The sequence below is a fragment of the Brachionichthys hirsutus genome, chromosome 8 (genome assembly GCF_040956055.1).
Source record: "Brachionichthys hirsutus isolate HB-005 chromosome 8, CSIRO-AGI_Bhir_v1, whole genome shotgun sequence".
Lineage (NCBI taxonomy): Eukaryota > Metazoa > Chordata > Actinopteri > Lophiiformes > Brachionichthyidae > Brachionichthys > Brachionichthys hirsutus.
In genome coordinates this window covers 7,601,617-7,613,542 of record NC_090904.1, presented here as the reverse complement: position 1 = coordinate 7,613,542, position 11,926 = coordinate 7,601,617, and the positions used below count along the sequence as shown (strand labels likewise).

At 45.4% G+C, this 11,926-nt stretch overlaps 2 protein-coding genes across 3 annotated transcripts; one reads left to right on the top strand and one right to left on the bottom strand.

The window, feature by feature from the left end:
- Window positions 1–3,260: 3,260 nt before the first annotated feature.
- Window positions 3,261–8,058, top strand: tmcc1b (transmembrane and coiled-coil domain family 1b). 2 transcript variants are annotated; one of them, XM_068742216.1, is made up of 5 exons: window positions 3,261–3,863; window positions 5,797–6,216; window positions 6,700–7,190; window positions 7,266–7,401; window positions 7,476–8,058. In XM_068742216.1, exons 1-5 carry the CDS (start codon window positions 3,261–3,263, stop codon window positions 7,788–7,790), a joined length of 1,965 nt encoding a protein of 654 aa, XP_068598317.1. In that variant the 3' UTR covers window positions 7,791–8,058. The 2 variants fall into 2 exon arrangements, with proteins under 2 accessions (XP_068598317.1, XP_068598318.1); XM_068742217.1 differs by having other exon boundaries at window positions 5,794–6,216.
- A 1,270-nt stretch (window positions 8,059–9,328) lies between these two features.
- h1m (linker histone H1M) lies at window positions 9,329–10,528 on the bottom strand. Its single transcript, XM_068742083.1, has 6 exons — window positions 10,471–10,528; window positions 10,081–10,337; window positions 9,897–10,005; window positions 9,783–9,832; window positions 9,632–9,688; window positions 9,329–9,523 (listed from the first exon to the last, which is right to left on the bottom strand). Exons 1-6 carry the CDS (start codon window positions 10,526–10,528, stop codon window positions 9,329–9,331), a joined length of 726 nt encoding a protein of 241 aa, XP_068598184.1.
- Between the last annotated feature and the right edge of the window lie 1,398 nt (window positions 10,529–11,926).

Here is an 11,926-nt window from a genome sequence, read left to right as displayed (position 1 = left end):
CCGCAGGAGATATTCTGCACTAGTAATAAAAAAAAAAAAATAGCTCAATGAATTAAACTAAAAGGCCTTTTATCTGTTGCAGACGAGCGTTATCACTTCTAAACGCTTCTTTTCAGTCAGCTTGTCACTTCATTCGATTGTGATGATGTTCAGCGTAAACATTCTGACTCTTAACTTGTCATGAAATCATCGCCCACGTGGGGTTAGAGATGTAATTTACTGCTCTGCATCAGAGCGGCTCATTCTAGTTTACTACATTTCAGGGTAAACATATTGGATAAGAGTTTCCTAATTATTCATCCAAGAGCAGAATTCATTTCTTTTCATTAGTCTGTGTGTGCTTGAAGGATTGCATGTGAAGTTGATAAGATGCCTTTTATTTACTTAAGACTGGATGTGGTAGCCGTTTACTGTATATTTTTCGACTGGTCTTTTTATTGTGAGCAGCCCAAGCCTTACCGATGCAAAGATCACCTGACAATAACAAGGTAGCTGCAGAGACAGGCTCTAGAGAATCACAGCTCACAGTGAAGCTGCAGGGTGAGGAGAGATGTTTGACTCTGCTCCCATCTTGGAGGTGATTGGGTTAAAACAAAAAAGGACATTACATGCGTATACCTGATATTTATATGCAAACTCGTCTTTTTTTATTTGGATATGCATATTTGTTTTTATTATTCCATTTTGATCTTTGGATGCATATCCTTTTAATAATCTTGCGTGACTTTTATCAGGTTGAACATATTTACATAATATCAAACATACTGCTCATCAGCTTCATTTAATCTCTGATAGCTGTAGTTTTTAGTGTATGCCTGACATATTTAACTCATGTGAAGTTCACAATAATTGTTTATTGAGAGGACCAGCATTCAGTTGTGGACAGACTGATCTGTGCAGCACATGTAATTTTTTTTCATTTAAAATATACTAATGCTACGATCAAGCGTTCAAATGCTTTTTAGTAGACTGCCCTGCCAAGGGAGCTTCATGAAAGCAAAAATCAATGGCTACCGAGTACAACATCAACAGATCGGTCTTTATTGACCGTTGCTTATTTTGGTCCTCGTCGCTGTCGTGAGCTAAACCGCTAGTCTGCCTGGGGTCCAAATGGTGATGTACCACCGTTGCACTGTAAAAGAAACTGTGCTGCGCGTTACGTGCAAGAACGTTTGTAATCGACTCATTTAAAGTTGCCTCCGTGGGAAAACTGCTTCTCATAATGCCTTGCCTTTTGTTTTTTTTGTTCTTCTTTTCAGCATGTGATTTTTCTAAATGTTGATGAATGAAGTTTGACGGGTGTCACACTAGCGTTGCATCTGTAACAAACACCCAGTGGAAGCGGCGCTGGAAAGCACCTCGGATCAAGCCGTTACTAAAGCCACGAATGATTTGCTGAAGGTATGTTGGCCTGCACGAGGACTTTTGTTGCTAATGACGATTGTTTTTTAGTAACTTTTTACAGATTACACAATTAATAGCCGTAGAGTAAAAAACGAGAACTGTTATTCTGAACAGATCTTCTCTGTTATTAATCAGTGAAAAAATAATAATGTCCTGCTACGTACTACAAGAAGAGTCCTGCCTTAATCTTTCTGACAGTGATGGACATGCACAATGTAGATGTTTAACCTCAGAGGACTGCATGAACAGAGAGTGATATGCGAGTGATGGCTGACCCACTTTGAAGAGAACGCTCCGTCCTCAGCTCAGAGGAGTCAGATTCCATTGTGTTTTCATCATGGATGAAGGATGTAGTTCAGTGTCCATGCGGGGCTTTGCTGCCCTGTCTTTTCTACAGTTTCTAGCTTGCAAAGTGATACGTTGGTCCAGTCGTCGTAACCTTTAGTGTCTGATTAAGAAATGAAGCTGAAGAGGATGGTTTTCCTAAAGGAACAGAGGTTTTAGTGTTGAGTTTCCATAGGAGCTCACCATGTCCCAGAGTGGCAGGATAAGTCTGGGGGGGGGGGGGGGGGTGCAATCCAATGGGAATTTTGAGTGACTGGTGTTGATGATTAAACAGAGAGCACTGATGTAGCTTTGGAGTTCATGATCCCCAAGCATGCAGAGGCTCAGTAGATCCAGCTCCTCTTTTCAGACTTCAGTGTTGAATATTAATGTTTATATTTATTAGTGTTTATTAGCCTCTTCCTTCTCCTCTGATGTAGCTTTAAAATATCCATTCTTACTGAGGGGAAGGTTTGTCTTCAAGCCTGGTTTTGACCCCCGTCTTTTTTTGTTCTTGTGGAGAATATTATTTATTTTTCCTTTTCATATTTCCGCTTCTTGTAGCAAACCCGGAGTTGTGAGGCAGAAGAGGACAAGCTGGACTGATGGTAAGCTCCCGGTAACACTCTGTCTCAACTTCTGCCCGGCTTCTATCCCACTTTCTAATTACGTGTTTGTAAAGGTTTCTAAACAACGCATCTCCTGAGCCAAAGTTCTGGACTGGCTCTTTATATTTCAGGGTATTGTCTTGTAAAATGTGATGCTGCTGCGGAAGAGCCTTTCACACCTTAATCAGATGAGATTTAGATCACACTCATTCTGCTTTTAGTATATCATTTACATTTTTCACACTTGGTAGCTTTCTTTGTTTTCCCCATGCAAACGCTCTCACACATCATTGTTCATTTAGGTAATGAATACTTTCTGAAATGTAGTTTCCCTTTATTGTGCGGACCTTTCTGCAGTTTGAGGTAAATATTCAGAAATAAGCGATATAAAGTGATTATAGAAAGAGCCAAAGGTACAGGACCTTCAGCATGGGAGGTATAACCAAAGAGAGCATTTCAGAAACTGTTCCCGAGGCTTGTTTGCTTTGTAGACTTTGTGTTCTTGCATTACCGGCTTGACACCGTCAGACTCGCCACATGCTGCTATGCTAAAATGGTTAGCATTGTATTCCTTCAGCAGAGATAACAAGAAGCGTTCACTCAGTTGGCTGTAGATGATTTTTGGACTAAAACGGTGGTCGAGTCTGTGTCAACCCAGTTTTTGTTGCTTTGTGTTGATTTCTATTGTACTGCTGGTTATTATGTCCATCACTCACTGCTGCATGTTCATTTTATTTTCCTTTTGTTAGAGAAGCATGACATTGAGCCAAACCACAGACGCATGTGCACTCAAAAGGCCCAACTGAACGCCATCCCCTCTGCTTCCCGGCTCTGACCCAGTGGCTCAGAGGGGGGGTGTTGACGGGGCGTAGCTAGTCCCTTGCACCCCCTAGTATAGCCTCACTGTGAAACTGGAGGTCTCTGATGGATCAGGGCAGTAGTGAGCAGAGTCCAGAGGAGCCAGATGCAGGAGGCCGACTGGAGCCAGAGGTCGGCAGGAGGGCGTCGGAGTCGGAGCACGGCTTGTCCAAAATCACCCACAATGCCCTGGAGAACATGGGAGCTTTGGGCCATGGCCTGAAGCACTTTTTCCAGCCGCAGCGCCGACGCTCCTCCATTTCCCCACATGACTCTCTCTCGTCCTGTTCAGGCGCCCCGCCCTCCGAGCCCAATGAAGCAGGGTCAGAAGTAGGGGATGCTCCTGCCTCCTCTCCCCTCCCTTTGGATTCTGATACCACTGCCACTTCCGCCCCTCCTGCAGCTCTGAGCCGTGTTTTGCAGCAGATCAGAGGTGCTCCACCAATAATGAAGCGAGGCACCAGCCTGCAGAGCCGCCGCAGCAAGGTGGGGGGTACCGCGGAGCCGCCCCAGAAAGGAAGCCCACAGATCCATCGACGTAGCACCCACGAAGCTCTGCTGCAGGCTGGACGCCCACGCTCCTCCTCCACCACAGACACCCCCAGCAGCCCAGCTCTAGCTGACATGCTGCTGACCTCTGGTTACCACTCAACCGAGGAACCTGACAAGGTGAGAATCTCCGTTCCACAAAGTAGTCCAGGTGAGCATCTAAGTCACACAGTCATAGCCTCGATGCCAGTGAAGAGGTCTGTATGCTTTCGCCTTAATGTAGATGCATAGGCTGTTAGCGTGCCACTGGGAGGGCATATGGGCATATAGTAAAAAAAAAAATGTATCGATTCTCCCATCACCCTCTTCTGATGAATCAAATCTAACGCATAAACATGACTCACTCTCCCGGACATCGCCTTCTCCATTGTATCTCTCAAATAACAGTAGCTTAGAAATCATAGGAAAAAGATGCTTTTGTAGCTTCACAGGCTGCATATTTAAAGCTTATGTAAGATTTGTTGTGTTTACACTGAGCAGGGACGGGTAATATCAGTCACACTAGCAATAATCGACATGCTGCTCGGTCAAACTGTTGAAACGTGGATGAATAATGGCGATTAATGTGTTGAGATTGTTGACTTATTATGCCAACGTGATTTTTGTTTGTTATAAGAAAACAACTGTGACGTCAGCCATTAATATTAGCAGTGGTGTACATTATTCGGTATTCCACCAGCATCCCTGGATCACTAGAATAATGACGATCTTCTTGACTGAAATACGTTCGGCATATCGCAAAGCCATAAAAGCTTTCTGAGAGCACGTGTGGAGCGATCATCGGACAAGCTAAGGAATTATGCTGTTGAATTGGATTCTAAAATATTTGTATTTCTGTAAAACTTGCCTTCATAAAACATTCAAGCTGTAACATAAAGAGGCAGTTTACACATGCAAAACCCAAATGCACTGTGCTCGACTGCAACTGGGTTTAAAAAGTAAAAGATCAAACGGAGCCATGAATGTCCAAACTAAGTGAATTGTATAAATGAGTTAAAAGGCTGCTAATGCTTCAGATGAGCCAGTGTGTGAGGAGATGAGCTGTTGGCAGTGGGAGGACGGAGCTTGCCTTTGAGTGGTCGGTCACTGTGCGCTTTAAGCCTGTCTAAATTTAGCTTTTGCTGTCTGAGAGTACTTCAGGTCAGAGAATGCTTGCAGGGCTAAACAAACTCAAACTTGTGGTATGTTTTTGAGGAAGAGTATAGTATATGAAATGTATATATAATTTTAATTTCCAACAGGACCTCTTTGAAGTGGTTCATTTAAACAAAAGTTCAGTTATGACTGAAATCCGTGACATGAGGTGAGTCGTCATTTTCTTGACACACTATAGCCAGTGGGGTATGGAACAGGTCAGATAGAAATGTTGCTCTCGTTGCAAGAAAGATTCTAAATGAGTTATGAGAGATCAAACAGTGTACAGACCTCTGTTCCCTTTTATATTTTTATTTTTTTAATCTTGCACCTATGTTTTGGATGGATATGTGGAAACTTGTCGGCTCTTTAGGAAAAAACCATAACCACAAACCTCTACGTCTTGAAATAACCAGTCACTTTGTGTTCGTTGTAAGATTTCTACCTCTCCTTTGTCCTTAAGGCTCTGACGACTGTGTATGGCGCTAGAAATTAACAAAAGTCAGTGGGGTTTTTTTTTTTTAACAACATTTTTACCCAAGACCTTTTTTTTGCAGAGGATCGGGTCTTCTCCAGAGAGTGTGCCGTGTTGTATTGCAGAGCTTCTACAGTAGCCACTAACGGACAAACCAAACAGTGAGAGGACAGACGGGGCCTGTAGTGCTTTTAGTGTGAGATAAGGGGTGTTCAGTTGTGTGAAAGTGGCAATCACTCTGCCAGATGCCACCAAATCTTAGACGCTGAACGGCCAATAAAGTTAAAGTCTTCAGATGTTAATTTTCTGCATGAAATATTTTTGTACAATACGGCATCGTACATCACATGCTACAAGGGTTATAATGTAAGACGGATCCTTATCCACTACAGAGAGCAACAAGATAAGCATGTTCACTACTTCCTGTTTATTTAATTTGAGCAGCTGGATCGTTGTGACGGACCAGGCCCTGCTGTGTCGCCCAACGCCCTCCCCTGTGGGCCAGACGGGTATGATGTCGTCGATTGCACCCCAGACCCCCAGCGAACTAAGCAGGCCATCGCCCAATTACAACAGAAGATCCTGAAGCTCACAGAACAAATAAAGATCGAACAAACTGCCCGTGACGACAACGTGGCCGAGTACCTGAAGCTGGCCAACAACGCAGACAAACAGCAGAGCGCACGCATCAAGCAGGTGTTTGAGAAGAAGAATCAAAAGTCGGCTCAGACCATCCAGCAGCTGCAGAGGAAGCTGGAGCATTACCACAGGAAGCTGCGAGAGGTGGAGCACAACGGCATACCTCGGCAGCCCAAAGACGTTTTCCGAGACATGCACCAGGGCCTGAAAGATGTCGGCGCCAAGGTTTGTGTTCTCTTAATGCCTTCCTTCGTCTGTTGTTGCCAAAGCCCACTTATGTAAAGACCGCTGTTCCGAGTCGCTGACAGCAGGATTTTGTATACACAACTCTGCTACCAGTATAATACTGCACCCCTGTGTGCTCTTTTGTGTAGCACTCATGCTAATGCTAAACGGGAGGGCGTTTCCGTGGCGGTACCTGTGCTGCCCGCTGACATTTGAGGGACACGGGTGATTCATTATTTCACGTAGAGCTTAACTGCCTTCCCTTCATCAGCGCTGCAGGCTGTTGTTTATCATGATATTATCCAGCCATAAAAACATTCATCAAATGTGACACGCGGTCAAAAATACAACGTTTCGTCAATTCACGGGCTGTAAATCACAATGCAGCTTCTTCTAGAGAGACACCAGCCGACCATGTTTCAAACACAGGTCTTAAAGCCGCTGCAGCGATGACGCGTGCATTGACTGGCGCTCGTTTTTCAGGTGACGGGCGGCCTCTCCAGTTTCTCTCAAGCCACTCACTCTGCAGCCGGAGCTGTCGTGTCTAAGCCGAGAGAAATCGCATCCCTCATCCGCAACAAGTTTGGCAGCGCTGACAACATTACAGGCCTGAAAGACTCCATGGATGAAACCCAGGGCGATGAAGGCGTCGGCCCCGGGGGGGGGACACGACGGGAAGCCCTTGGGACGGGACAGTTGCAGTCCAGCCCAAAGTATGGCAGCGACGATGACTGTTCTAGTGCGACTTCTGGCTCTGCAGGAGCCAACAGCTTGACTGGAGCCCCCTTAGGGCCGCCTAGCTCCAAGGGCAATACTCTTGATCACCAGGCTTCTGGCTTTGATGCTGTCCTCCACGAAATCCAAGAAGTCCGTGAAAACCAGGGTCGACTGGAGGAGTCCTTTGAAAACTTGAAAACCCATTATCAGCGGGATTACACAATGATAATGGAGGTCCTACAAGACACGGGATACAGGTATGACATCATGCCCTGCAGTATAGAACGGTCTGCACGTGGTGTCTGTGATCTTCCGTTGCCACTGTCTTGCAGGTGTGAACGTTTAGAAGAACAGCTCAATGACTTGACGGAACTCCACCAGAACGAGATCCTAAACTTGAAACAGGAACTCGCCAGCATGGAGGAGAAGATTGCGTACCAGTCAAACGAAAGAGCGAGAGACATTCAGGCAAGTCTCTCCAAAGTAAAACTGTTTTCCCCCTCGGTGCCGTCTCACTGACAGTTTCGCCCTCTGACCTGCAGGAGGCGCTGGAGGCATGTCAGACGCGCATCTCGAAGATGGAGCTGCAGCAGCAGCAGCAGCAGGTGGTGCAGCTCGAGGGTTTGGAGAACGCCACGGCACGGACTCTACTTGGAAAACTAATCAATGTGCTGCTAGCCGTCATGGCGGTCCTTCTCGTGTTTGTGTCCACGGTGGCCAACTGCGTCGTCCCCTTGATGAAGACGCGCAGCCGCACGCTCTCCACGCTGCTGCTCCTCCTCATCGTCGCCTTCCTCTGGAGGCACTGGGATGCCATGTCGGAGTATCTGCACCACTTTCTGCTACGCTCCAGATGACCCGATTTGGAGTGGCTCATAGTCACGAAGGGGACGGAGCATCGAGCGCGTGCGGAAAGGCAGGACAATTGACTCGTAAGGCGAGATGAATTTAGATCGTCCTGAACTTTATTCCTCTTAAAATATCCACGAGGATCCCCTGCGAGGTTTGTCACTTTATCACTTTGCGAGTTGTGCTTAAAGACGAGTAAAAGAGGTGAAGAAGGTGGAGCCAAGGGGAGGTTGTTTCGTATTCTTTTGTGCAATGGTGTCACAAGCACACGCTGTAAAAGGGTGAGTGGGGGCAGGTGAAGGAGCGGCTGGGGGGGGGGGGGGCGCCCTTGGTTTCTCTCTCGTCTGAGTGGATTTGTTTACATGTGGAAAACTTCTGTTTCTCCACGTCAGAAAATGTTTTCTTACTCTTGAGCTGATTTAAGTGGTATTGTCCTGAAGTCACTGCATTGATGGATTTTATGTTTTTAACTGTAATGAGCCAATGACATCTTGTTTTTGTAAGTTCTCTCTCTTCTCTTGTCCATTCTTGTTCTGCTTTTACGCCATTGTTTGATATTTCAGCTCGTCTGACCAACTCGTCTTCTTGCTCGCTACCCGCTGAAGAATGTGGCGCGTGCACATCGCCGACTTTGCTTTCCAACCAGACTCGGCACTGGAACCCGGGTTCACAACTCGTGTACTTTTGGATGCGTGGAGTCGGTAACACTGGTTCTGCCACAACCGGGACACTACTATCGAGACTTTGCCGGTCCCCGAGGCCGAATGGATCCTTCTCTCCTGGAGGCTTTTCACAGCAGAAGAATAATCTTATGAACTCTACATACTTGAAGAGCAATCAGAAGGCTCAAAGACTCAGTGCTTCCGTACTGTTTCTGTAAGTGACAATGAAATAGTAATACTTTATAGATCTTCTTTTTTAAAGAAATAAACTTGCTGTTTGAAATAAATGAGCACGTTCTTTCCATTTTAAACACCGCTGGGGTTCACAGTATATTGAAGATCAGTGACCCCCTCAAATCTAGGGAACGTGTCTCAATGGTCCTCTGTCACCCTTCAGAGTCACTCTGAAGGGTGACAGAGGACCATTGGAGTGAAGACGGACGTCACGTCAACCTGCCTGTCCCCACTGGTATGACTGGTTTCGCTCTGTTTTACTACGGCAAGCGGCTTCAATATGAGAATCACATCTGAGAGGTTTAATGGAGACAATCGCCTGTCCCGAGTAAGAACTAAAGCATTTAGGACATGTTGGCTTAACAGCATGGTGGGTTTGGTTGTCATGGTAACAATCTTGCTAATGTGTCCAAAATTCAAGTGTTACGCTTTCCCCAGAGGACCTAACTGGTTTGCCAGTTCTTATACAAGAGCCTTAACTTATACTCAAACTAGTGACTGGAAGGCTCGTAGTTCATTTGTTTTACGGCTACGGCATCGATGAAACGGGAAACCAGAACCCCACATTCAGTCCGATAGTACAGATGCACCATAATCTAAAAAAATAAAGCTTTTATTACAAGAGAATCTCTACACGTTAAGAACTCGAGCTACGCTGCGGGCTTCTTCGCTCGTCTTCCAGCTGGTTTAGTAGCCGAGGCGTTCCTGCTATCCTTAGTCTTCTGGGATGCTGCCTTTGTCTCCTTCGCAGCTTTAGGTTTAGCTGAGGCAGAGGCTCCCTCGTCTTCCCCCTTCTCTGCCGCTTTAGCTTTACCTTTAGGCTTCTTTGCTGCAGCACCCTTCTCCTTTTTGGGAGGATTGGACTCCTAAACGTGAGAGATAGAAGTCAAGTTCATCGCTCATAACTAGTTGTAGAATCAGTACCTTCCTGGAGGTAAAATGAATCTCACCACTTGTGATTTGTTCTGTTCTTTAGCAGCATCTTTCTCCTTTTTGGGGGGATTGGACTCCTAAAAATGGGAGACGAGTCATGCACAAAGCTCGCTTATAACCACAGTTGCAGAATCAGTACCTTCCTGGAGGTAAAATAAATCATCTTCTCACCTCTTGTGATTTGTTCTGTTCTTCAGCAGCATCTTTCTTCTTACTCGCGCCTTTAAGAATTCAAAGTTAATTAAAACCAGAAGGGCGCATTGGAGAGTAGAATAATGTGTTTACCTGCTTTTGGAGACTTCTTGGCGCTCTCCTTTGTCGCTTTAGGCACTTTCTGCACGTTCGGGTCTGCGTTCTCACTTTTTGGCTTTGCCTCCTTTTCTTTAGTCGCGATCTTCGGACGCGTGAGAGGAAAGTGATTATGAATTAGGAGCGGCACAAATCGATATCGACGCACATCCACACTCACCCTAAACTTCCCCAGCGCGCCAACAACGACGCCGGAGCTGGCAGGTCGCACCAAGGTGCCGGTCTCGATGCCTTTCTTCAGGGCATTACGCACCAAGTGCTTCAGCCTCGCCTCGTCGACTGACGGATATTTCCTCTTAATGTAAGTCTTTATCGCCATCGATGAGACGCCTTTGCGCGAGTCCAACGCTTCCAGGGCCTCTTTCACCATAATGGATGTGGAGGGATGGGCGGGTGGTTTACGCGGCGCTGCGGCATCTGGAGAGCAAACGGAGACACACCCGTTTAGTTACTCAAATGTTTGTCAGCGTTGACACTCAACAGATCCAGACTTCAACTCCTCAAAACGGGCGCAGGACGCGTTAACGACGGAATCGGTGCGCGCTCAGACCTGGTTCCTTCGCTTTCGGCGGGTCGGAGGCTTCTGCAACCGGCTTCTTAGGAGGCATCACTGAGAACCTGATCAATATTAAAACGTGGCACAGCAAACAGCAGCGCATCGACGGGTGCGCGCCGAGCGGCTCCGGCTTTAAGCGGGTGTCGTCCGGGAATCAGAGCCCGCATGCAGGTGAAGTCCATCACAGCAGGTGTGTTCCATTAAAGGTGCAAATGAAAGACACGCAGGCTCATCCTCAGTGTCCTTCAGCTGCACGCGGTGTGACCGACATATTCAAATGATTGGTTTCAACCCCAATCTGTAAATTCAGGGGGTATAAACTTTAAACATTTATTGATGTAAATATAATCATTTGAATTTGTAGGATTTAAATATTTAAGGATGAAAACTAAATTCATTGTTAGGGATGTAAAAGGTCAATGTTTATTTATATAAATTTACTTCTAATTAAACGGAATTTAGAATACTAGAAACAAATGCGAAAAATAAACCATCATATATAATATAAAGTTAACCCTATTTTGTGTTAATAAGAAATGATACAGCATCAAGTGGCGTCTAACTCATGTTCTGTCTATTCATCCATACGACAGGCAGGCCGCAGAGAGCGACCTGCCTTCATAGGCCTTCATCATTATATTATTGCTTGCCTTAATTAATGAGAACAACCTAATTACAGCAGCAGGAACCCTCTCTGGTGGCAAGGCTGCTGCGCATCGTCATTTGTGGTAGATCTGTGCCATCTGCTGGCACACTGCTGCCATGTCCGGTCCGGTCCTGCGTGTTGGGCTTTCAATTCCTCTTTGCCTGGAGGCAACTGTACTGAGTTCACTTTGACAGGGCAGCAGAAGGTGATGATGGGACTCCTTGGATTAGATTTAGTTCCATGGGTCCATATGGAGAGGACGCAGGAGTCCCCCTGACCGCTGTCCATCTCACGGGCCTCAGTTCGATATTTGTGATCAACGTTTTTGATTCTAGATACATTTTGTCTAAGTCTTCTAGGGTGCTTTAAATATGATTACTTTAAATTGCATTGCATTATTGTTATGGTTTATATTCTTTTCAAAACCATATCAAGGCAAGATATACAAACACGTAAGTGTAAGGACACACATACATGCAAGAACAACAACTTGAGGGGTAAAATATTTCTTTGTGTTTATTCATCAGATTTCTTTAACATGTGGCTGACATTATGGGGCCTCTTGGACAGATTCATGATACAACGTTCTGTGATCGACATGCATCTTCAGCTCGTCTGATTTCTTCTACTTTAAAACAAGGAAAATCTGGCAGAATAAAGCAACTTTAAACATAGTTTTCTTTCTCCATCTTATTATTACTAACCTTTTTTTAAAGAATCTGGTTCCAAAAACAACTGATAATATCTAAATAAAGAAATCTATGACAGCATCGTCAATTGTTATCAATTTACCGCCAAAATTAC